The sequence below is a fragment of the Canis lupus genome, chromosome 15 (assembly GCF_048164855.1).
Source record: "Canis lupus baileyi chromosome 15, mCanLup2.hap1, whole genome shotgun sequence".
NCBI lineage: Eukaryota > Metazoa > Chordata > Mammalia > Carnivora > Canidae > Canis > Canis lupus.
The window spans coordinates 27,555,473-27,579,406 of NC_132852.1; the positions used below are offsets into that span (position 1 = coordinate 27,555,473).

Below are 23,934 nucleotides of genomic sequence, written 5' to 3' on the forward strand. Positions count from 1 at the left end.
ACAGTTGAAGAAGCAAAATAGGGTGGTGAGGAGAATCAGTAATGCCTTGCAAGGAACACCTCTAGAAAGGACCACAACAGGTGTTCCAGGCAAAGTGGGATTAACATTCTCAGACAAGGGTGGAAGTGTTACTTCTACTGGCAAAAAGGATTCAGCAGAATTTAAGAGTTCAACAGCCCAAACTTTATTGGCATCTCCCCATATGTCCCCATTCCACTTTTCAGGCTCCCATTCTGTCCTAGCCAGTGCCCTCACTTTAACAGGAGACATTGCTTGAGGTTGGGAATTCATGTTGTTAATTCAGCCATTTACAGGATGAGACTGTGGGTTTGATTTTCAGAAGTCTCAGTCCTATGGTTAAGGAGGTAAGGGTTTCTTTCAGATAAAATATAAAAAGCTTTCAGGTCATTAATGTGAAGCTTCAGCTGGGAATTTAAAGCACTGAACTCAGACTTTTTCTTCTTTGTCCAGCTCAGTTGGGAGCAACCAGCCAGTCCCATCCATTTTGGTCGAACCTTGCTTGACTAAAATGCTCTAAGGTCAGATTTGAAGGGGTATATGCACCCCAATGTTTATAGCAGCATTATCAACAATAGCCAAACTATGGAAAGAGCCCAAACGTCCACTGACTGATGAATGAATAAAGATGATATGGTATATTGGGGGCACCTGGGTGGCTCAGTCAATCATCTGACTCTTGACTTGGCTCAGGTCATGATCTCAGGGTTATGGGATCAAGCCTCACATCAGGCTCTGTGCTCAGCAGGGAGCTACTTGTCCCTCTCCCTCTGCTCTTCTTCTTGCTCATGCTTTCTCTATATATAAATAAAATCTTTTTTTATGTGGCATACATATACACAGTGGAATATTAGTCATCAAAAAATGAAATCTTGCCATTTGCAAGTACGTGGATGGAGCTAAAGTGTATTATGCTAAGTGGAATAAGTCAGAGAAAGACAAATACCATATGATCTCAGTCATATGTGGAATTTAAGAAAGAAAACAGATGAACATATGGGAAGGGCAGAGCAAGAAGGAAAGAGGGAAACAAACCATAAGATAGAGAACTGAGGGTTGATGGAGGAAGGTGGACAGTGGGATGGGTTAGATGGGTGATGGGTATGAAGGAGGGCACTTGTGATGAGCAAAGGGTGTTATATATAAGTAATGAATCACTGAATTCTACTCCAGAAACCAATATTGAACTATATGTTAAATTAAAAACTGACCATTTTAAATGCTAAATCAGAAACTCTCAGGGTTGGGCCAAGCAATCTGTATTTAAAGCCCTCTAGTGATTCTGATGCTCCTTCAAGTCTAAGAACCACTGATTCAACAGAACAGATCAACAGGGAGGAACAGCAGTTGGGAGTCAACCACAATGTTTTATTACAATTAGCCAGTATATGTTGCTTACAATGAAAGAATCTTAGGAGATTCATCATACATTAAAGGTTCTTAGTAGCAAACAACAGAAAATAACTCTACTGAATTGGGCAAAAAAGGAATTTATTAACATTTGTATTAAATAGTTCAAAGAACCAACGGGAAGGCTGAAAAACCAGGCTTAGGAAGCGGCAGGTTTTCGGGCATGGGCATCTAGGTAGCTCACAACCCAGCCAACACATACCACAGCAATTATCCAGTTAATATGTCTTCCTAGGAGGGGAACCTGGGTGGCTGAGTCAGTTAAGTGTCTGCCTTCAGCTCAGGTCATGATCTCAGGGTCCTGGCATGGAGCCCCATGTTGGGCTCCCTGCTCAGCAGGGAGTCTGCTTCTCCCTCTCCCTCTGCCTCGCCCCCTGGCTTGTGCTCTCTCCTGCTCACTCTCTCTCAAACAAATAAAATCTTTTTAAAAAGTACATCTCCCAAGGAAGTATCACCAGACACTCACCAATACCTCCACTAAATCTTTGACTATCACTGCTGGGAATAATCTCTGAACTCCTCTAAGGTCTTTGTGCCATTGTCTCCAAAGACTTGGAGGAAGCATCTGACAGAAATATTGACAGAATTTAGTCACATGACCATGCCCTAGCTGCAAAAGGCAGGAAGAAGTAGTATTTGGCCTTCTTCCCTAAAAAGCTTAGAGTAGTAAGAAAGATCTACACTTAAGAGACAATTACAGCAAAATGTACTAAGTACAAATAGTGAAAGTGTGTACAATGTGTTATGGAAAAACCATAGATAAACTTAAGACAGTCTTGGAGGACTGGGGTCAGAATCCAAGAGATCAAGGAGCTTCAGAGAGAAGCATTCATGAAACTACAGAAACACATCTAACTGGTTAAATTGCCAGCAATCCCATCCTAATATCTGAAGTCCTGCCGAACCATCTTGTGAGTAAAACTATAAAGTTTCACCTCTTTCTCTTTTTCATGCCCACCCACCAAGGAAGGCCCACCAAGCTCCCAACTTCAGTACCTTTCTTTCCCTTGGTGCCATCCCTACTGGGGACTATCAACCCACTAATGAAGCCCAGTTGTATTGTCTTTCATTCTGAGTCTTAGATTTCCACAAGTAACAAAGAAATGTAAACATATAATAAAGGAGGAGTGGGGGTTGGGGGTGGACGATCTTGAGCCCCACTGCCCAGTTTCTTTCCCTTCCTTCCCTCCAGTCTTTGAAAGAGCCTCAAAGAACACCGCTAGTGTTCCTGAGAGTAATCTAAAGCCACTATTCACTCATTATTTTCTTAAAATTCCAATGGACCTCAAATAATGCGTCCAAAAGTAGAAATTGAACCTGAAACTAATGTAACATTGTCTGGCAACTATACTCCAATTAAAAAAATCACTTCATTAAAAAATGAACAGCAAATTTAATGTGCAGATCACTATCACTGGCACAATCTACAGCAGTTTTAAATTAACAAATTTTTACTTTGCTCTCCAAGTAAAACATACTCAGTTCAAGATTATTGATTCCTATAGCAAAAAGTAAATTAAAATCCAAAATACTAATAAGCAAATGGGGAAAATGGTAATAAACTGGATTTTCTTTTATTCCATCTCCTTTTATAAGGAGAAATGGAGTAAGGATTTAGTGCAACATAGTTAAATATTTTTTTCCTCTGTGACATAATTGAAGATTTCTACCGAGTTTTCCTGATGAAAGGAAAGGGCAGTTTATTTAGCCCCTAAATCATATTTTAAAGAATAAACAAAGTTTTGTTTTTAAATGATTCCTAAAAGGTAAAAATAAGCCTTTCAGGTTGCAGAGCTCAACTAGGACAAATGGTGCAACCTTTGTGAGTTGGGAGGCTTGGAGATTTCTTCTTTTTTTTTTAAGCCATTTTTTCACAGAGGATTCCTTCCACACCATTTCTGAATTACTTTTTTGAAGACACTTACTGAGGACTGGTAGCTAAGGCAAGAGTACCATGGGAAATTAGGGAGATAGCATTACTGCGTGAACCCCTTTTCCTTTGGAAAAAAAGGTCAAAAGGGTTACACCATTTTGTGTCAAAGCTGGTAGAAAGAATAAGAATTAAACCCCTTATTTGTTTTTATTTTTCCTGTCATTTTAATGTAAGATTGAAACAGTCAGCGACAACAACATTGGAGGTCCCACAGAGGGCTGCATGCTTTTGCAAGTAAGACACCTTTGTTAACACATTTGAACTTAATGAATATGGGGGTTTCAAGCATTTTTGTCAGCACACAAATCATTCACAACCACCTTCTAAGATACTTATTTTCTACCTTTTCCAAAAAAAAAAGGGGAGGGGTGTCATTCTCACTTACTTGAACCCCACCACCACTGAAGGATTCAAAGCTCCTGGACTCAAAAGTGGTAAGAACACACAGGTAAGTATAACTGGTAGTCCCAAGCTTGTTTGAAATGTCTGAAGAACAGTAAACACTACACAACAAATACCAAATTGATTATTATCGTTTTTATAAAGTAACGATTAAAACCCTGTAAGACTGACACTTTCTGTACCCAGGGTGTAATAGTCATAAAGCCTTCATTCTTAATGATATCAGGTTTTAGAAATTAACATTTTTTGAAAGCTTTCCAAAGTAGTCATCGCTTTCATAAACTATACACACAAGTGCACATTACACTAACATACGATTCTCTACAGAAGCATCTTCTCATCTAGTAGCTCTTACGTCTCAAGTTATAGAGCATAGAAAGCAATAAGGACCAAAAACAAACTCCCCTTCCCCGGTTGTTAGCAGGTAGTACTTGGTTTTTTTGTTTTTTGTTTTTTGTTTTTTAAAGAAAGTGATGAAAAAAATCAGAAATTTTGCTTCCAGCGTTTGACTTCAACTGTTTACTTTCTTATCGTCTTCTGGTACCACCATATCCTAAAATGAGAAGAGTAAAATTTATATTCACTTTTAAAGATGCACTGGCATTGCTTATAAAACTACTATAGGAATACATTTGTTAACAAATGAATAAAAAAACATGAGGGAATGAGGGAGCAAGTGGGGACCCTCCCAGTCACCCAGGCATCAAGTTGACTAGACTCCAACATGCTGCTTTTGGGAAACCAAAGAACAGGTATCCTATGGTAGGACCAACATGGTATGGGCAATACTCAATGTCTAAGCCAAAAAGCAGAGAGGCCAATGGAGCCAGCCATGCCCTGTTCCTATCACAACTCCAGGGACAAGAGAAATACTCTGGGGGCAAATTTTAGGCTTCCAAACGTAAATGTTACTTAGTCCACCTCCCCCCCACACACACACATACTCAAATGCACTAACAGTTTACAAGATGACAAGTGTTCCCATCTGGAAAGTCAAATTTTTTTCAGGTTTTCCTTTAGGCTATTTGGTAATGTTTAATGATTTTCTTCATATAAGTCCCAAAGACTTCTAGTTGATATTTATGGGGTTGTTTTTACAATTTTTGTTCCCACTAAGAATGAGTTTTCTTGTTGTGTTATGTACTATGTAGCTGTATTTTTATATATCCTCCCAATCACTATGTCCCCTTCTTCTCCTTCAAAGTAACCACTACCTTAACATCTAACACCATAGGTTAGCTTTGCTTATTTTTAAAGATGTATATAAAATATGAATGTTGTAATCATATTCAAATATATTCCTTTGTGTCTGGCTTCTTTCTTTTCTTTTTATATTTGGTAGATCTATCTACATTATTTCATACAGCATTTATTCTCTCTCCCTGTTGCATTCCACTATATGGCCATGACTCAATTTATTCATCCAGTTTGCTGCTGTTGGCTACATGGGTTTTTTCTAGTTGGAGGCTATTTGGAATAAAGATGCTATGAACATTCTCGTACTTATCCTTCAGTGTACAAATGTATGCATTTCTGTTGACATATATCTGAGAGTGAAAATGCTGAGTCTTGAGTATATTTATGCTCAATTTTAGTAGGTAATGCCAAACATTCTTCTTTTTTTTTCAAACAGTCTTTCAAAGTGATTGTATCAATTTATATTCACACTAGTACTATGAGAAATTCACTCTTATACTTTAAAACATATTTAAGTAAGTCTTCAGTCATTATCAAGAATGAATATCTATTCTATAACTTTCCCCTGCTGAAGAGGACGAACGAAATCCACAGCAATCTATTACTACTTCATTACTCATGTCCTCCCATCCTCTGTTAATTAGCTGGATGTTTAAAAACAAATAGTTATTTTTAAATTTTTTATATTATATCTTTGCTTTTTACAAAATTCCCTCTTAGCATATAGCAATAAACATTACCACTGTTATTTTTGACAATTATTTAAATTAAAGGATGGATTTATTTATTTACTGGATTTTACCGAATTTTAAAAGTTCAAACTTCTACCTAGAAAATTCCATCTTAGAGCTTAAAAAAAAGAAACCTAGAGGTCATAGAATTAAACATCTGTGGAAACCAACGTTCAGGAAGGTTTAAGGTAAAACCCCGCTTAGCAGCAAAAGTAAGTCTAAACCAAATCCCTGTTTGATTTTTAAAGAATGTTTAGATGTGAGAGGAAAGAACGAATCTGATCTATATTTTAATCTCAGTTAATTGTGCTATTAATATTTCTGATGAGTATGCCAAATAAAACTATTATTGCTAATATATAGTTAATAACCATCTTCTTAAGTTTCAAAACTATCTCTGTACTTCACTGCTACATAATAGGAATTTCTGTGTTTTCACTCTTACCTGACGCTGTTCTGGTTCTTGTCTCTGAGCTTGATGATGCCGAATAGCTACCCGAGGTTCCCCGAAGTGGTGAGTAAGCACGGCTATTCCATGTGCTGGAGTAGGAAGGAGGATGAGATGGGTAGTACCATGAGTCTGAAAAGGGTGTTGCTGCTCTATTAAGACATAGACACATATCAGGCATTTTTCTTGTGACTTTTAAATATCTTCCTATTCCTATATTCTCAGAAAAAAATACCTTTAACAAGTGTTTTTCGGGGATCCCTGGGTGGCGCAGTGGTTTGGCACCTGCCTTTGGCCCAGGGTGCGATCCTGGAGACCCAGGATCGAATCCCACATCAGGCTCCCGGTGCATGGAGCCTGCTTCTCCCTCTGCCTGTGTCTCTGCCTCCCTCTCTCTCTCTGTGACTATAATAAATAAATAAATAAATAAATAAATAAATAAATAAATAAATAAATAAAAAGTGTTTTTCCTCATTGTTCTGGTATAATATGAAATAAATACATACTATTTGTATTTCTGATATTGTATAGTCACTGCCATGGGGGGCAAAGTGACAGGAAGAAAAGATTCTTTCTTCCAGAATTCATTCAGATAAAATCTAAAATTACTACCAATAATAATGAAGACATCCCGGGCAGTCTGGGTGGCTCAGCAGTTTAGCACCGCCTTTGGCCCGGGACATGATCCTGGGGACCCGGGATCAAGTCCCACATCAGGCTCCCTACATGAAGCCTGCTTCTCCCTCTGCCTGTGTCTCTACCCCCCACCCCACCCCACCCCTCTCTCTTTCTCTCTGTGTCTCTCATGAATAAATGAATAAAATCTAAAAAAAAAAAAAAAAAAATGAAGACATCCCAAAATCTGGCTCCAGGCCCTGTTTCAGCTTTTTTTCTCTTATCATTCTCCTACCAAGCCAGACTGCTAACTGCTCCTCAAATACTATGTTCTTTCCTGTCTTCTCATTTTCTCAGATGTTTAAGTAAACAGTCTTTTTCCTATCTCATAATATCTTTAAGGATGACATTGGGAAGAAGAAATATAATGAAAAAAAAAAAAAAAAAAAAAAAAACCCAACACAGACAACAGTACTGATGAAGTCCGTACAGCAGAGAATCTGATTTAATAGGATAATGTCACCATAATTTATTTTCCTTAACAAAACCAAATCCAGTCAACCTGCAAACCAAAGAAGCCTCTAAAGAAAAGTGGAATTAAAGGGCTAGTGAGATCAATGCAAAGCATACCTATTGCTGCCAAACAAATATCCTAATATTCCTCCAGTTCCCAAGCCAGTCCAGAACCCTGGTCCTGAATTGTCAAATCCTTGTTGTCCTGTGAAAGCACTGCCAAAACCAGAAGTTGCACCATGTGGTCCTAGAAATAAAAAAATGATTATATATCCTCACTTAAAACACAGCCCACAAAACCAAAAAAAACCATGGCATTTAAAATATCTTATTTGTGCTATTTATTATTAATACTCAGCCCTCAACTCATAAACAAGTTACAGTCAAAAAGTGTATTTTTTTAAAGAGGGGGTGACTCTTGATTTCGGCTTGGGTAATGATCTCAGGATTGTGGGATTGAGCCCCACATCAGGCTCCCTGCTCAGCAGGGAGTCTTCTTGAGGTTTTCTCTCTCTCCATCTGCCCCTTGTTCCCTGCCACATACTCTCTCTCTGAAACAAATCTTTTTTATTCTTTTAAAAAATATTTTATTTATTTATTCATGAGAGACACAGAGAGAGGCAGAGACATAGGCAGAGGGAGAAGCAGGCTCCTCACAGGGATCCTGATGTGGGACTCAATTCCTAAACTGGGATCACACCCTGAGCCAAAGGCAGATGCTCAACTGCCAAGCCACCCAGGCATCCCAAATAAATCTTTTTTTTTAAAGGGCATTCATACAATACTGATCTATAACTAAGGAGCACCTTTCCCACAGACATGGCAAAAGAGGGATATATTTTAGAAGGAGGGGGGGATAGTTCCCTCCTGTAAAGTTACGTTTGTCCTGCTCAGGATCAGCTACTGAAGATGACGCCCCCCCCTGAGTTCCTTCATTTGCATTATGAACATCTGTAAAAGCTTCAGGTGTTGGCTGTACTTGAGTGTCTAATGGATGAATCCAAGTGGAAGCAGCAGCCAGATATTTTGGGAAGTCAGAACTTAAAGAGACCAAGAAAGTATCTTCTGCTTAGAAGAAATTTTTCTTTTTTTTTTAATTGAGGTATAGCATACATAAAGGAAAGTGTGCTAATCTCACATGAACATAATAAATTTGTACATATGTACCCATGCATGTAATCACTACCTACATCGATAAAACATTTCTAGGACCCCAGAAGGCTCCTTCATTACAATTCCCGATACCTACCCACATTAGAGATAAGCATTACCCTGAATTCTCTTACCATACTTTAGTGTAACCATTCCTGAACTTTATATAAATGTAATCATATACTACTCTTCTGTGTCTGGCACAAAATTATATCTTTGAGAGTCAACCCCCATTACTGCATTACATCAGTTTTTTGTTTTGTTTTTTTTAATTAATCTATAGTATTCCATTGTGTAAAAAAAATCACAATTTGTCCCATTCTTAATGTTTTGTTGTCTTTTTTTTTAAGATTTTATTTATTTATTCATGAGAAACACACACACACACAGAGAGAGAGAGAGAGAGAGAGACATCAAAAGACAACATTAGCAGAGTGGGAAGGCAAGCCACAGACTGGGAGACAGTATTTGTAAAATGTTATTTCCAACACCAGGTATTTATCTACAATATGTGCTGCCCAAATAAGCACTAGAATATGTAAAGAACTCTCCTACAAATCTGAGGAAAGACACACAACCCAATTTTTAAAATGGACAGAGACTTGAACAGCCATTTTATTATAGAAGATATCCAGATGTCCAGTAACAATATGAAAAGGTGCCTGGTATCATTAGTCTTCAGGAAAATGCAAATTAAACCACACTGAGTTAGTTCATTATTAACCACCATATAACCACCATATCAGCTAACTTTAAAAAGACAGAGTAGCAAGTAATGGCAAGGATGTAGGAGTTGAATGGTACTTGATGGTAGGAGTTAAAATAGAAAATACTTTGGAAAACTATCACTGCCTACTAAAATTAAACCTCCTCCTCCCCTATGACCCAGCAGTTCCATTCCTCAATATATACCTAAGAGAAATGTATGCATTTGTATACAGAAAGACATATACGGAATACTTACAACAGTTTTATTCATAACAGTCAAAAACTGGAAGTAGAATGTCCATAAACATTAAGAATGGGGGATCCCTGGGTGGCGCAGCGGTTTAGCGCCTGCCTTCAGCCCAGGGCGTGATCCTGGAGTCTCAGGATCTACTACTTCTACTTCTCCCTCTGCCTGTGTCTCTGCCTCTCTCCCTCTCTCTGTGTCTCTCATGAATAAATAAAATCTTTAAAAAAATTAAAAAAAAAAAAAGAAGAAGACGACATATCTGCTTTGGTTTCCCAATCCAACTACTTTGTATTTCAGAAACCAGCACAAGATTCACTATCTCCCATCTACCCTATTTAATGCCATTAGAGAAACATACCTGTGTATTCAGACTTAAAGCCCGAGGGAGGGGGTCCTGCTGAGTTGGTGAATCTCTGATAATGATAGGAATTTGGAGGATACTCAGAATAAGGTGGAGGAGAATCTTGACCATCACTAAGGAACAATTTATAAACTCCATAAGCAATAGCAAGTAGTACCAGAATGGTAATCAATCCACGGATGCCACTAGAATCTGGGGAGTACAGCTTGTCATAATAATTAGAGAAAGAGTTAAAGCCATGGTTTTTCCCAGACTCTCTCAATTTCTTCAGGCCAAGTTCTGTGTAATCTAAGTTATACTCCAAGCCACAGGAACCTCTTAGTACATACTGGTCTTCAGAGAATTCATAGCCTTCACAGCTCACCATAGTTTTTCCAAATTTATACGCAATATCTAAATCGGTCTTACATTCCCACTGTGAAGAAAAACAGAAATAGGTTATTAGAATCAAAAATTTTTTTTCATTTAATATGTACTACTTGGGCTATATAGCTGTCATAAAACTGCAAAACAAAGTCAGGGAATGACAAAATTTAAAACAGTGAGTCCTTCTGTGTCAGGGAAAAGTAACCTCGGGATTTCAAAGCTAGATACTAAGTACCTGAGTGTTTATTACTATTCCTTAATCTTTACATATATATGTAAGCAATTCTTTTGTACATATTAAACACTTCACAATTTTAAATGTTAAGCAAAATTTTTAAATGTCAACTTTTTGCACTGTTTTTCAAGATGTTTTCTTTAAAAATAAAGGTTTGGGGGGCACCTGGGTGGCACAGTCAATTAAGCAACCAACCAACTCCTGGTTTCCACTCAAGTCATGATCTCAGGGTCATTAATTGAACCCCGCCATAGTAGGCTCTGCACTCTGCACTGAACACACTCCGCTTAAGACTCTCTCTCCCTCTGTCTCTGCCCTACCAGCACCCCATGAGTGCTTTCTTTCTCTCTCTGAAATAAATCTTTAAAAAATAAATAAATAAAAGTAAAAATAGACTTTTTTTTTAAGTTAAGACTCAAAACTCAGCATCATATATGAGTATCTGGTAACTACATATAGTATCCGAGAGATTATATAACCTTCTGAGAAAAACTTTCTGCACAAATTTTATAATACTATCAACTAACTTTCCATGGTCCAATCCTGTAAGTCAATTCTCTTAAAAAAATTTTTTTAAGTAATCTCTACTCCCAGCATGGGGCCTGAACCTCACAATCCCAAAATCAAGAACCACATGTTCTACCAACTGAGCCAGCGAGGTGCCCCATTTCTTAAAAAAAAAAAAAAAAAAAAAATATTTACGATATTTAGAAAAATGCAAAAAGAATTCATGCTATCCTCAAAAATTTCTACCTTAAAGTCCACTACCCTTACCTGTTTACTCCCTCTCTTGCTCTCTCTTAAATAGATAAAAATCTTTAAAAAAAAAAAAGTCTGAGTTTATTTTGAGCTAAATAAGTAATATATTTCTTTAATAGCATTTAAAGAGACACAAGCTAAAATAGATCTTCTGCATTTCTTTAACTTTTTGGCCAAATTATCTTCCTCTCCCAAATTTCAGATATGCTATTGTATTTTTTTATAACAGCTTTATTGAAATATTATTCACCTATCATACATTCACCCATTTTGATGGTTTTTAGTATATCCACAGTTGTGCAACCATAAGCCCAACCAACTTTAGGATATTTTCATCACCGCAAAAAGAAATCTCTTATCCATTAGCAGTCACTCATTTCCTCCCAAACCTCCCAGCCCTAGGCAACTACAAATCTTTTTTTTTAATATTTTGTTTTTGTTTTTAAGATTTTATTTATTTTTTCATGAGAGAGACAGAGAGAGAGAGAGAGAGGCAGAGGCAGAGGCAGAGGGAGAAGCAGGAGCCTGCTTCTCCCTCTGCCTATGCCTCTGGACTCTATCCCAGGTCTCCAGGATCAGGCCCTAAGCTGAAGGTGGCGCTAAACTGCTGCGCCATCCGGGCTGTCCTACAAATCTGTTTCTATGGATTTCCCTATCCTGGACATTTCATACAAATGCAATCATATAATATGTGACTGCGCTTCTTTGACTTAGCACAATGTTTTCACACATGTATAGCATGTATCTGCCCTTCACTCTTTTTATGGCAGAATAATATTCCATTGTATGGATATACCACATTTTGTTTATTCATTCATCAATAATGGACATTTAGGATGTTTCTGTTTTTTGGCTATTATGAATAATGCTGCTAGAAACATTTATGTACAAATTTTTGTGTGGACATGTTTTTAATTCTTTTGGTTTTATACCTCATAGTGGAATGACTAGAGCATATAGTAATTCTATGCTTAACCTTTTGAGGAACTGCCAGTCCAAAGTAGCTGTACCATCTTATATTCCTAAGAGTCCACAATTCCCAATCATGTTAACATTATTTCTCAAAAGTAGGTTGGTATTCTTTGAGGAATGACAGTAAAATGACAACTAGCAGAGATCGCTGACCCCTACTCCCAAGTATGTATAGTTTTAAAAATTTACTATCTAAGAAGAAAATTCCAGTGAATATTTCCAGGCTTTAATATCAATTCATTTCTTTTGGAGTATGTTCTTCCAGAAAATGAATAACTGATTTATATTTATATATTTAACTTGAGATTTTTCTACATGTCTTTCCAAAATATACAAGTAATATCCCAATAAACACTTTATTGAATAAAAATTCGAGTTAGACTTAATCAACATAATGAACATTACCTGTACATCATAACCATCCCAACCTTTGTTCTGACATTGTATGACTTTTGGGGTGTAAGAATCACATCCAGCTGTGCCTCCAACACATTTCAACTGTGGGATTGGATCCAGCCTACGAGAGGTGGTATAGCGGTCATGATGGAGGGTAAGAGCTTTTATGTCCCGCAACAATATTCTGTCTAAAACAAGAACATAGATAAACAGGTAGTAAGCATACTGTCATAGAAAGTCATCCTAATAAAACCCGTCATAGGAAAACTTTCAAAAATAAGTGGGTGTACAATTCTATATTGTTACTCAAGCAAGAGGGATGTCTTGATTTCAAAATATTTACCTCCCAGGTATCAATTCTCAGTAAGATAATGAAAGATATTCACCACCAAGAGAAAATAAAACAGAGAAAGACATAAACACCAGAGGACTAAAGAAAGAATAATGGCATACTGAGGGACAAGGAAACCCCAAGGAGAATGATAAACAAAGACAGCAGGATGACAACCATAGGCCAGGCAGAGAGTAAGAGTACTGCTCAAAAAGGCTACCAACAAAATTCCCTGTTGCTACCATACCATCTTTTTTAAAACCTACGGAAAGAATGTCCAGGTGAACCCAGCTTTGGTTTTTATCTGTATTTGGTTTGTCTTGACTTTGAGTTGATGGAAGTTCCTCCTCTTCCCCCCCCCCCACCCCGTGTCCTACTACCTGGGATCAGATGAAGGACACTCGTATCACTCCATAGAAGCATTCTGGCTTTAACCTATTCCTGACTGCCACAGATAAACCACGGTAACCTGAGAAGCAAAAGATAAAGAGCATCCTACTCCTTCTGACCATACTTCTGCCAGATGTACAATATTGGACTACTAGAGCTTTCAAAAGATGCCCTAATTATGGGGAGTCCTGTGTTTCCCATATCTTTCCGCAGTGATTTCCCCAAAAGCAGCACTTAAAATCTCAGGAAACCTGAAGCCAGAAACTTTTTTCACACTGCTAAAAAAACAGTTGTCAGTTTCTCAAAAACTTTTAGGGTTTTACCACAAACGTGGGTCAAAAAATCAGAATAAAAAAATTATTCATTCAAAAATCAGTTAAGTAGCTACCTCCAGGAAAGGAAATGTACTTAGGAAGGAACATGCAGAATTCTTCTAACGTTCTTTCTCTTAACTGAATGGGACTACATTGATGTTTGTTTTATTCTTCTTTAAACTATTCACGTATTTTTAATTTATTCATTTTTATATATGATATATTTCAAGATTTTCTTTTAATAGTGAAACCCACTCTTCCTCCAATTTCACATTTCTGTGATAACCCAAATTAACAACCTAATAAATACTTTTTTCTTGCTTACCCAGACACATATACAGGGGTTGTTTTGTTTATTAGTTTATTTTTATAAAAACTGAAACATACAGTCCACATCATTCTTCGCATGGTTTTTCCACTTAATCATACATTGTGGACATTCCCTCCTATCAGCAGATATAGATAGTATTTATACTTATTTACCAAAAAAGGACTTAATAGATGCAACTAAGCTGAGATTATCAGCCGCATTCTCACCAAAATGTAATAAAACTAGAAATATGACATAGAACATATAATAACATATATAACCAATAATGAAAAAACAGTTGAATATCAGTAGCAACAAAGAAAGTAAATTTCGACTACATATACCAAAATATACTATTAAACCTATAGTAGTCTAAACAATATAGTATTGGCAGAGGATTAGAAAAATTGATCATCATACACAATGTATAAAAATTAATCCATGATGGCTAAAAACTTACCATAAAACATACTACAAATAAAAAGTACTGGAAGAAAGCACAATAGAATATGTTTATGATCCCGGTACGGAGAATTCTTCCTAAGAGACCAAAAATAAAAGATTCACCAGCAAGATAAAGACTATAATTGATCAAATTATGTTCAATGTATGAAAATCCAGAATCCATAACGATACTCAAAGAGAATGCCAAAACCTCATTTGTCACTAAAAGTTACTACCTAAGCCCTTACTCTGAAAATCAGTAATTAAAGATTAAAAATTAAATTTTTATTCTTTCCCCTAGGAACTGTAATCTTAAATAGCCTCAGGGAAAACGGAAATTTCAACTTCACTGAAGAATGACACCTAATAAATGCAGAAGAAATGACAGAACTAGAAAAAGTCATCATTTTGTAATGCCCAAAGAAACTGATTCAGACAAGGATTTATTAGTTTTAAAATCATTAAGAGACTGGATATTGGTATGGTGCCAAGTAACATTACAAGAGTGCTTTCTGTAAAAATGTAATTTCATAAGGGTTATAAAGCCATTTTTAATCTACTACTTAATCTTAGCATCAATAATGGTAGAACAAATTGATATTACACCATCTACTATGATGTAATCCCCAAAAGTGTTTAACGTGAATTTTATCAATCCTTTAAACTTAACATCCTGTCTACAAGAAAAACAGAAAAGAAAAAAACAAGATAAAACACCACGAGAAAACAGAATCCAGAAGGTAGGATATTCTAAAGAACAACTGGGTCCATCCCCTCAGCAAAGCAGTATCTTAAAAAAAAAAGACTGTTCTACATTTAAGAAAACTTAAGGGAGAATACAATCAGATGGGATGCACAGGCCAGGACTGGATCTTGTTTTAAGACAGTTTAGACATTTCAGGCACAATTGTGACATCTGAATATGGAATGGATAATTAGTTGATATTAAGAAATTAAGATTCATTTTGTCAGGGGTAATGTTACTTTTACCTGTGGGGGAAAGTTCCTTTTTAATAAAGGGCGGGGATAGGTTATATTGAAGGATTTAGTGATGGCCTCTCATGATGCCTAAAACTGCACTGACATACCTGAACCTTAAATACAGAGTTGAAAGAAAACAGGAATATGTAAAGAAGACAACTTTCCACCAAAATTTAAAATATCTTTCCCATAATTCCTTCAGTAGACTGACTAGAATGACTTAGCACCCAGTAATTCTAGCAAAATGAGTATTTGGCTTTCCCAGTATTTACAAGGAGGTAGACAAGGAGAAGGTAGACCATGACTTCTAAGTGATCTTCCAATAGTATCTATCACACTTAGTGCAAACAGAAGAATTTTATTTAGAGTTTCTGGGCCTACAAAATCCAGAGAAATTCCCAAAATACAATCATGGTATAATAAGAGAATGTGATAAAACAGCTAGATATTTTATCAATTACCAAAAGTCAAAAGTTTTTTCTTTTCTTTTCTTTTAAAGTTTTTTCTAAACCTGTAATATCCAATTAAAAATGAAAATAGGAAACCTATCTCAAATTAGTGTCAAACTACATACATACATAAAATATCTGGAAATAAACTTAGGATCAATATGTGATCTATATTAAAAATACATATGTAATAAGATCTAAATAAATACAATACACTTCCCACCAGGAACCAAACTGGGATTTTTGGAACCAGGAAGAAATTATGTTAAAGGTCCTGTGGAAAAACAGATGTCTATAAATAACCAAAAATTTTTTGAAAAAAAAAAAAAACAAAACTGCTTTACCAGACAATAAAACTTACCATAAAATTACTATAATCAAGATAATATGGAATTAGAACAGAAATAGGCAAAGGAGGAGGGGATGGAGTAATTGGGTGATGGGCATTAAGGAGGGTAATTGATGTAATGAGCACTGGGTGTTAAATGCAACTGATGAATCACCAAATTCTACCCCTGAAACTAATAATACACTGTATGTTAACTAACTTGAATTTAAATTTTTTTAAATAATAATAATAATAATAAAAAGAAATAGACAAGGGAACTATAAAACAAAAGAAAGCCCAGAAATAAATCCAGATACATGTGGGAATTCAATAGGAGATAAATGAACTTTTTTGGAGTACATGGGTGGTTCAGTAAGTAAGCATCCAACTCTTGATTTCACTTCAGGTCATGATCTCTAGGTGGTAGGATCAAGCCCCCCACGGGGCTCTGCACAGGGCTCTGTATGGGGCTCCAAGCTCAGCTGGAGACAGATTGAGATTCTCTCTCTCCCTCTCCCTCAGCCCTCCCCCTGCTCATGTGGGTGTGTGTTCCCTGTCTCTCAAATAAGTAAAAAAAATCTTTAGGGATCCCTGGGTGGCGCAGCGGTTTGGCGCCTGCCTTTGGCCCAGGGCGTGATCCTGAAGACCCGGGATCGAATCCCACGTCGGGCTCCCGGTGCATGGAGCCTGCTTCTCCCTCTGCCTGTGTCTCTGCCTCTCTCTCTCTCTCTGTGTGTGACTATTATAAGTAAATAAAAATTTAAAAAAATAATAAAATAAAATAAAAGTCGGGCAGCCCAGGTGGCTCTGCGCGGCCTTCAGCCCAGGGCGTGATCCTGGAGATTCGGGATCGAGTCCCACGTCAGGCTCCCTGCACTGAGCCTGCTTTTCCCTCTGCCTGTGTCTCTGCCTCTCTCTGTCTCTCATGAATTAAAAAAAAATAAATAAAAATAAAAATAAAAGAATTTTAAGTAAATAAATAAGATATAAAATAAATAAAATAAAATAAAATAAAATAAAATAAAATAAAATAAAATGTCACAGCAGGTCATTTACACTTCCTCTCCCTTCAAGTTTCTGATCAAATGTCACCTCAAAGGTCACCTTTTCCCTGACCAATGTATAATTTGAAAGTCCCACTTCTGCCTGTACACCCTGTCTTCCTTCCTGTGTTATCATTGCCCATACTGCTTTTCAAGATATGACATGGTACCTACCAATTTGTGTATTATCTATTTCTCCTCAATAAATGTAAACTAAGATGCTCAGTTTTGTTCACTGCTATATTCCCAACACCCAGAAAAGTGACTTAAATATAAAATAATTCCATAAAGAATTCTGAAAAGCCAGGTAATCGCTTTAGAACTGATACACTTTTTTTTTTTCCAGGCAAACTATTCCTCTATGTTAGCTAAAAGCAAAGTAAGTGCATCCAAAGTCAAAAAAAAAAAAAAAAAGGAAAAAAAATACAAATTAGGGAACGATTATTTTTTTACTATAAGGCTTGATAAAACTTAACCTAATAAAATACTTTCACAGAAAAGTTCCTCAAAGTAAATTAAGGTAAAGCAGAATTTACTCCGCAAAATATTTTGGTGCTTTTTGTTCCAGAACAATAGCTTATAGAGTAGATAGACTAAGGGCTACCAAGAAGTGGTTCAGCATTAATTTAAATTTGGTTCCTCTTTTAAAATCCCCCCCCCCCCCCACGACTCTTCATCTGTAAACATCCTTTTCTTTACTTAAGAATTGAGGGTTTGAGGCGCCTGGGTCGCTCAGTTGGTTAAGCCTACCACTCTTGATCTTGGCTCAGGTCATGATCTTGTGGTGGGGACAGAGCCTCAGGGCTGGGCTCCCTGCTCAGGTTCCTGCTTGAGATTCTCTCCCTCTCTCTCCTTCATCTCCTCCCCCTGCACTTGTGCTTACAGGAGAACACACACTCTCAAATAAATAAACCTACAAAAAATTTTAAAAAGAATTGAGGGTTCAACTAATGTTTCAATCCAGTTTTCAAACTATAATTCTGATCACAGTGTCCTCTTTAGGTACAACTTTCTAGGAATACATAAATACATGGACATTTAAATCCAATTTGGCTTTTATTACTAATAAAACATCCACATAAAATGAGTTACTCAAAGTCAAGTATTTGCAAACAGCAGCTTCTCTTCCATTTCAGCATTCAGAAATAAAATAGGATATTACAGAAGTAAATCTGTTGCTTAAGAAACATGGTCATTTCCTATCACCCAAGTCACAAATACAATATTGATACTTCTCATGCTTTTACATTTTCATTCTCCAAACAACAAAAAAATGTTTTAACTATTCAAGAGTCATTTTTATGTAATTCCAATTTGACAACATACATCATTAAATGGAAATCTGTATGTTTGTGTACATATACATACATAATTTAGGGCAGCCCCGGTGGCTCAGCGGTTTAGCGCCACCTTCAGCCCAGGGCCTGATCCTGGACACCTAGGATCAGGTCCCACATTCGGCTCCCTGCATGGAGCCTGCTCCTCCCTCTGCCTGTGTCTCTGACCCCTCCCCCTCTCCGTGTCTCTCATGAATAAATAAATAAAATCTTTAAGAAATAAAATTACACGGAATATTATTTATCCTGTAAAAATTCTTAAGAAAATTCTAATAACAGGGCAGCCCGGGTGGCGCAGCGGTTTAGTGCCGCCTGCAGCTCAGGGTGTGATCCTGGAGACCCGGGATCAAATCCCGCATCGGGCTCCCTGCATGGAGCCTGCTTCTCCCTCTGCCCGTGTCTCTGCCTCTCTCTCTCTCTCTGTCTCTCATGAATAAATAAATAAATAAATAAAATCCTTTAAAAAAAAAAAAAAGAAAATTCTAATAACATAGTAAAAAAAAACTTTTCTCCAGAAACCACTCATCATGTATCACTTTTTAAAATCCAGTGTGCGGTGAAAAGCAATGGAAAAGCCGACGCATAACGAGATGAACTTCACTCCAGTGGTCAGAATAAGCAGCTTGGGTTCTGCTCACAGCAGGAGTACAGTCTACGGTTCTGCTAACCGACCTGCAAGGTTTGCATCCCTGCCCACTAAGCATGACTCACAGACTCCCGGTGCTGTGGCAACGGTCAGCCGTAGCAACCGGCAGCCATGACAACAGGCAGCGAACATGACATCAGACAGCCATGACAACAAAGCAAGAAGAGCAGGTGAGTGTCGAACTTTCCAGTTCATCTTAGGGATGAGGACTGCAGTCCGAGAAAGGGGCCGGCAGACAAATGTTGGGAGTCCAGGGGAGGGAGAAAGGGGACCGAAAGAATACAGAGCCGTCCGCCCCGCCGACTCCCTAACAGTCCCCGCTTGTCCCGGAGGACGTCTAGGGAAAGCACAAGGGCCAGGCAGGGCGCAGATGAACAGAGATGAAGATGGAAGTGAGCGTTAGAGGCGCAGGTGAACAGAGAGGACGACGGAAGGGAGCAGTTAGGGGCGAACGGCAAGGATCGGCCGCCGGGCCTCGGGGCGCTAGCCGCGGGCGACAGAGAGGGCCGGGTGAGGACAGCACTCACCAGGGTCATTCCAGCCGAGGGCAGGGCCCGCGAGCGGCAGAAGCCAGAGGAGGAGGACAAGAGCGCGGCGTCCAGCAGCTTCCGGCCCACCGCCTGCGGCCATGGCTCCAGGGGAAGGTAGAGGGCGGCTGCCAGGCGCTCCAGGGCCGGAAGCCTGCGGCGGAAGTCCGCGCGCAACCGCACCGCGACGCCGGGAGCTCGGGCCGCCGCGGGGGGATGTCTCCCCGCACAGCCGCAGCGAAAGTCCGTGCGCAAGAGTCACGTCACTGCCACTGCGTCGCGCGGGAGAACGCGAGGGGACGCTGCAGGCCCCGCCCCTGGGCCTAGGCCGGCTGGGGGCGGGGCCAAGGGCAGGACGCTCCCGCCGGGGGCGGATGCAGAAGCGGGACGCTGGGCGCTGGGGTGGGAACGAGGGACGCGACCGTGTTGCGTCTGGTCTGCGGCTCCGAAAGGTTCCGAGGGAAGGTGCCGCGGTTGTTGAGAGTGAAACCTGCGTGCGGAGGAACCTCGGTGCCTCAGCGGTTTCGCGCCGCCTTCGGCCCAGGACCTGACCCTAGAGACCCGGGATCGAGTCCCACGTCGGGCTCCCTGCACGGAGCCTGCTTCTCCCCCTGCCTGTGTCTCTGCCTCTCTCTCTCTCTCTCTCTCTCTCTCTCTCTGTGTGTGTGTGTCTCTCATAATAAAATCGTAAAAAAAAAAAGAAACCAACGTGCTGAAACCTCCATAACCTTCCTGAGAGAAGTTCCTCTGCATCATAAAACTTTGTCTTCAGGACCCAACATAGGGCCTGGCACATGACTCGTGTCCCGCTACTGTTTGCTAAGATTTGGGTGAAAGGTAGCAAGGAGATAGGCTGTCTAGTTTCAGAAGCCCAGAACTTTTACCTATCTCCTGGTACGTGGAGGCAGTAAGAACTTACAAAATACCAGGAGGAGAAACTACCAGCTAAAGAGCCAGAGAAAACAGTTCTAAGAGTGTTATCTTATGTTTGAGGTCTGACGGCCCTGGGTTTCCCTCATTCATTCAACAAATGAAGGTTGAATGTCTAACAGCGCCAGGCACTGTCTTAGGGCATGGAGGATACAATGTCCCAGTACTTGTGGACCTTACACTGAAGTGGGATAGAAAAACAACATTAAATAATCAGTAGGCAAAGGTAATAGGCAGCGATAAATGCAGTGATGAAAATCAAACGGTGTTACATTAGAGACGGAGAGGCAACTTCAGGGAGGCATCTCCTTCCTGAGGAAGTGATTTTGAAGTTTGAGACCTGAATGAGAAAGAACCAGTCATATAAAGGTCAGGGGAAGATCCTTCACGGCTTGGAGAACCGTGGGTGCACAAGCCTAACCATGTGTTTTGAGGAACAGTCATTCTTTTAAGTCAGCCAGTAACTTTATATAGGGAGCATCCACCAATACCTACAAGTACCTGCCAGGCATTGTTGTAGGCACTGGGGATACAGTAGTGAAAATACAAAATTCAGGAGGTGGGAGAGGCAAACGAGCCCACTTATGACTGAAGCAAAGTAAATTAAGGGAAGAGCAGAACAAGAGGAGGCTGGGGGAACAGTGGGGGCTTGGAGTGGGACCAAGGGAGACTGGAAGAAAGATCATAGAAAATTCTATTCTCAACATGTTAAGTTGGCAGCGACTATTAAGCATCCAGAAGGCCACGTCAAACAGACACTTGAATATACAAGTCTGCATTTCGAAGCTAAAGTGAGCTTGGTAGTCATGTTATCAAAATGAAGATGGTATTTAATGCTCAGGAAAAAGTACATAGGAATGCATGGGAAGAGAATTTAGATAGGCAAAGAAGGAGGCCCAGAACTAAACTAAGAGAACACTATTATTTGAACACTGGGCAGAAGACCATCCTAGGAAGAGTCTGAAAAGTAACCTCTGGCAAGGCATGAGAAAAGCCAGGAGACTAGCTGTATAGCTGCCGGGAGAAAGAGGATGATCAACAGTGTCCACTGTTGTTGAAAGGTTGAATCAAAAAAGTCACCTTTGGATTTTGCAATGTAAAGGTCATTAATTACCTTAAGAGAATTGCTGTTATTTGAAATCACATGATTTGCCAAGTATAGTTATAGACAGTGATGAACAAAACATTAAAGTCAACCAACTTACATTCTGGTAGGAAAGAGAGTCAACAGATAATATAGTTCAGTTAAATAATAAGCACATTGAAGAACAAACCAGAGTAACACACACACACACACACACACACACACACACACACACACTCTCTTAAATGCAGAAAACAAACTGGTGCTTACCAGAGGGGAGGTGACTGGGAGGATGGGTGAAATAAAGGGGATTAAGAGGTTTCCGGTTATAAAATAAATAAGTCACAGAGATGAAAGTACAGCATAGGGATTATTAGTCAGTAATATTGTAATAATGCTGTTTGGTGGCAAATAGTCACTACACTTATCAATGTGAGCACTGACTTACGTGTAGAATTGTTGAATCAATATGTTGTATGTCTGAAACTAGTATGTTAATTATACTTTGATTTTTAAAGATGTTATTGATTTATTTATGAAAGAGTGTGTGAGGGACAGGGGGAAAAGCAGAAACAGAGGGACAAGAAGACTCCATGCTGAGCTTGGAGCCCCAGGCAGGGCTCTACCCCACTAACCTGAGATCATGACCTGAGCTGAAACCAAGAGTCAGTCACTTAACTGACTGAGCTACCCAGATGCCCCATACTTCAATTTTTAAAGAAGAAGAAAACATCATAAAATGAAGTGCTATAATAAATAGGATGTCCAGAAAGGGTACTAAGAAACTACCATTTGACCTGAGACCTACATAATAAGAGTCAGCTTCTTAAATCATCTCTGTGACACATCAATAGGAATATGTGAACCTGATTTGGGTCCTGAGTCAAAGAAACTAGAAAATAAATCACATTTATGAGACAATTGGAAATTCTAACACTGACTAGGTATATGATTTTAAAGAACTGTTTTTTAGGTTTCATAAATGTACTATGGTTATGTTATTCAATGGTTCTTTTAGAAACATACTAAAATATTAGAGATGAAATTATTTCTGGAATTTCCTTCAAAATAATTTTGAGGAAAATAATATGGGAGGTCGGGGAAGAGGATGGGAAGTATAGACAATATAACATTGAACATGTGTTAAGCTTTGAAGGTAGTTGATGGTACCTGGGAATTAATTATACCATTCTGACTCCTTTTTATATATTTAATTTTTCCAGAACTTTTCAAAACTAAAACTAAAAGCTTCCCTGAAGTTTCTCTGACTTGATCTGTAAGAATTAGTAATTCCCAGTACACAAAGTTGTGGAAAGGATGAAATCGGATGTTTAAAGCACAGGCACATACCAGTTTCACAACAAACAACAGTTCTGTTCCTCTCACCCCCATCCCCATCTTGTGAGTTAACTTTGGAGGATAAGAAGCTATTCTGAGTAACTTTTGAAACTATGTAAGGTAACACTGATTAACTATTTTGTTAGAATACTTAGGGAACCTTTAAAGGATATAACATCAACTAACGTTAAGGATTCGCCTTAACATTGATGGGATGAGTAACTGGGTATCATCCTGTAGTTGGCAAATTGAATTTACTTATTTATTTTTTAAAGATTTTATTTACTTATTTATGAGACAGAGAGAGAGAGAGAGGCAGAGACACAGGCAGAGGGAGAAGCAAGCTCCATGCAGGGTGCTTGATAAAATTTTAGATTCCTGGGCTCTGCCCACAAAAGTTCTGATTCAGAACTTCTGGGTCTGGAGTGGGTCTCAGGAATTTGCATTTTTAGGAAACATTCCAAAGAATTCTGTCGTAGGTAGCTTTTGAGATACATTTGGAAACTGTTTTTCAAGTCTCAAGTGCCTCTAGACATTATCTGTAGACCAAAATTAGTCCTTAGGGTAGTGAGGGTTTTCTTGCTAGTAACACTGTGGTTCTCATAGAAAAGTCAAAGGAACATAATCTCATAAGATTCCATGAACATGGAAGCAAAAGAACATAGACCCTTCTAACCGGAAGAACAATCCCAGTTGCCTGTTACTATCATCTAGGATGAGTATCTGCAATACCCAACCCAACTGTCACAAGAGGAAACTAGCACTTAACTCAGCTACTGGGACTTGTGGAAGCCCCAAAAGGCTTCCTCAAATGTGATCTTTCTCCCTATGAGCCAAGCTATAAGTCTGTGAGATAAGAACCGATCACTCTCACCACCACCAATACCATCACTGCTGATGAGGTATCTCTGTTATGTTCCCTCAATCATCCTGCTTTCAAGGATGAATACTGTGGAACAAAATGAGAAAGATGCTAATGCTATTTGGGATGAAAGCATTTACTTCTCCAAGAATTTCAC

The 23,934-nt window shown here is 38.7% G+C and overlaps 1 protein-coding gene across 3 annotated transcripts; it reads right to left on the bottom strand.

Annotated features, from left to right (window-relative positions):
- Positions 1-1,365: 1,365 nt before the first annotated feature.
- SARAF (store-operated calcium entry associated regulatory factor) lies at positions 1,366-19,904 on the bottom strand. 3 transcript variants are annotated; one of them, XM_072776267.1, is made up of 7 exons: positions 18,927-18,952; positions 14,269-14,348; positions 12,473-12,651; positions 9,733-10,150; positions 7,385-7,514; positions 6,137-6,291; positions 1,366-4,316 (listed from the first exon to the last, which is right to left on the bottom strand). In XM_072776267.1, exons 2-7 carry the CDS (start codon positions 14,276-14,278, stop codon positions 4,291-4,293), a joined length of 918 nt encoding a protein of 305 aa, XP_072632368.1. In that variant the 5' UTR covers positions 14,279-14,348; positions 18,927-18,952; the 3' UTR covers positions 1,366-4,290. The 3 variants fall into 3 exon arrangements, with proteins under 3 accessions (XP_072632368.1, XP_072632366.1, XP_072632367.1); XM_072776265.1 differs by lacking the exons at positions 14,269-14,348; positions 18,927-18,952 and adding an exon at positions 19,564-19,904; XM_072776266.1 differs by lacking the exons at positions 14,269-14,348; positions 18,927-18,952 and adding an exon at positions 19,564-19,851 and having other exon boundaries at positions 6,137-6,231.
- Between the last annotated feature and the right edge of the window lie 4,030 nt (positions 19,905-23,934).

Excerpts from the sequence above, each read along its gene's own strand:
- SARAF (XM_072776265.1), bottom strand. The coding sequence starts at position 19,666 with ATGGCCGCAGGCGGTGGGCCGGAAGCTGCTGGACGCCGCGCTCTTGTC. Across the intron at positions 12,652-19,563 it reads CCTCGGCTGGAATGACCCTG|ACAGAATATTGTTGCGGGAC; the intron begins GTGAGTGCTGTC and ends TTCTTGTTTTAG. Across the intron at positions 4,317-6,136 it reads AAGAACCAGAACAGCGTCAG|GATATGGTGGTACCAGAAGA; the intron begins GTAAGAGTGAAA and ends TTCTCATTTTAG.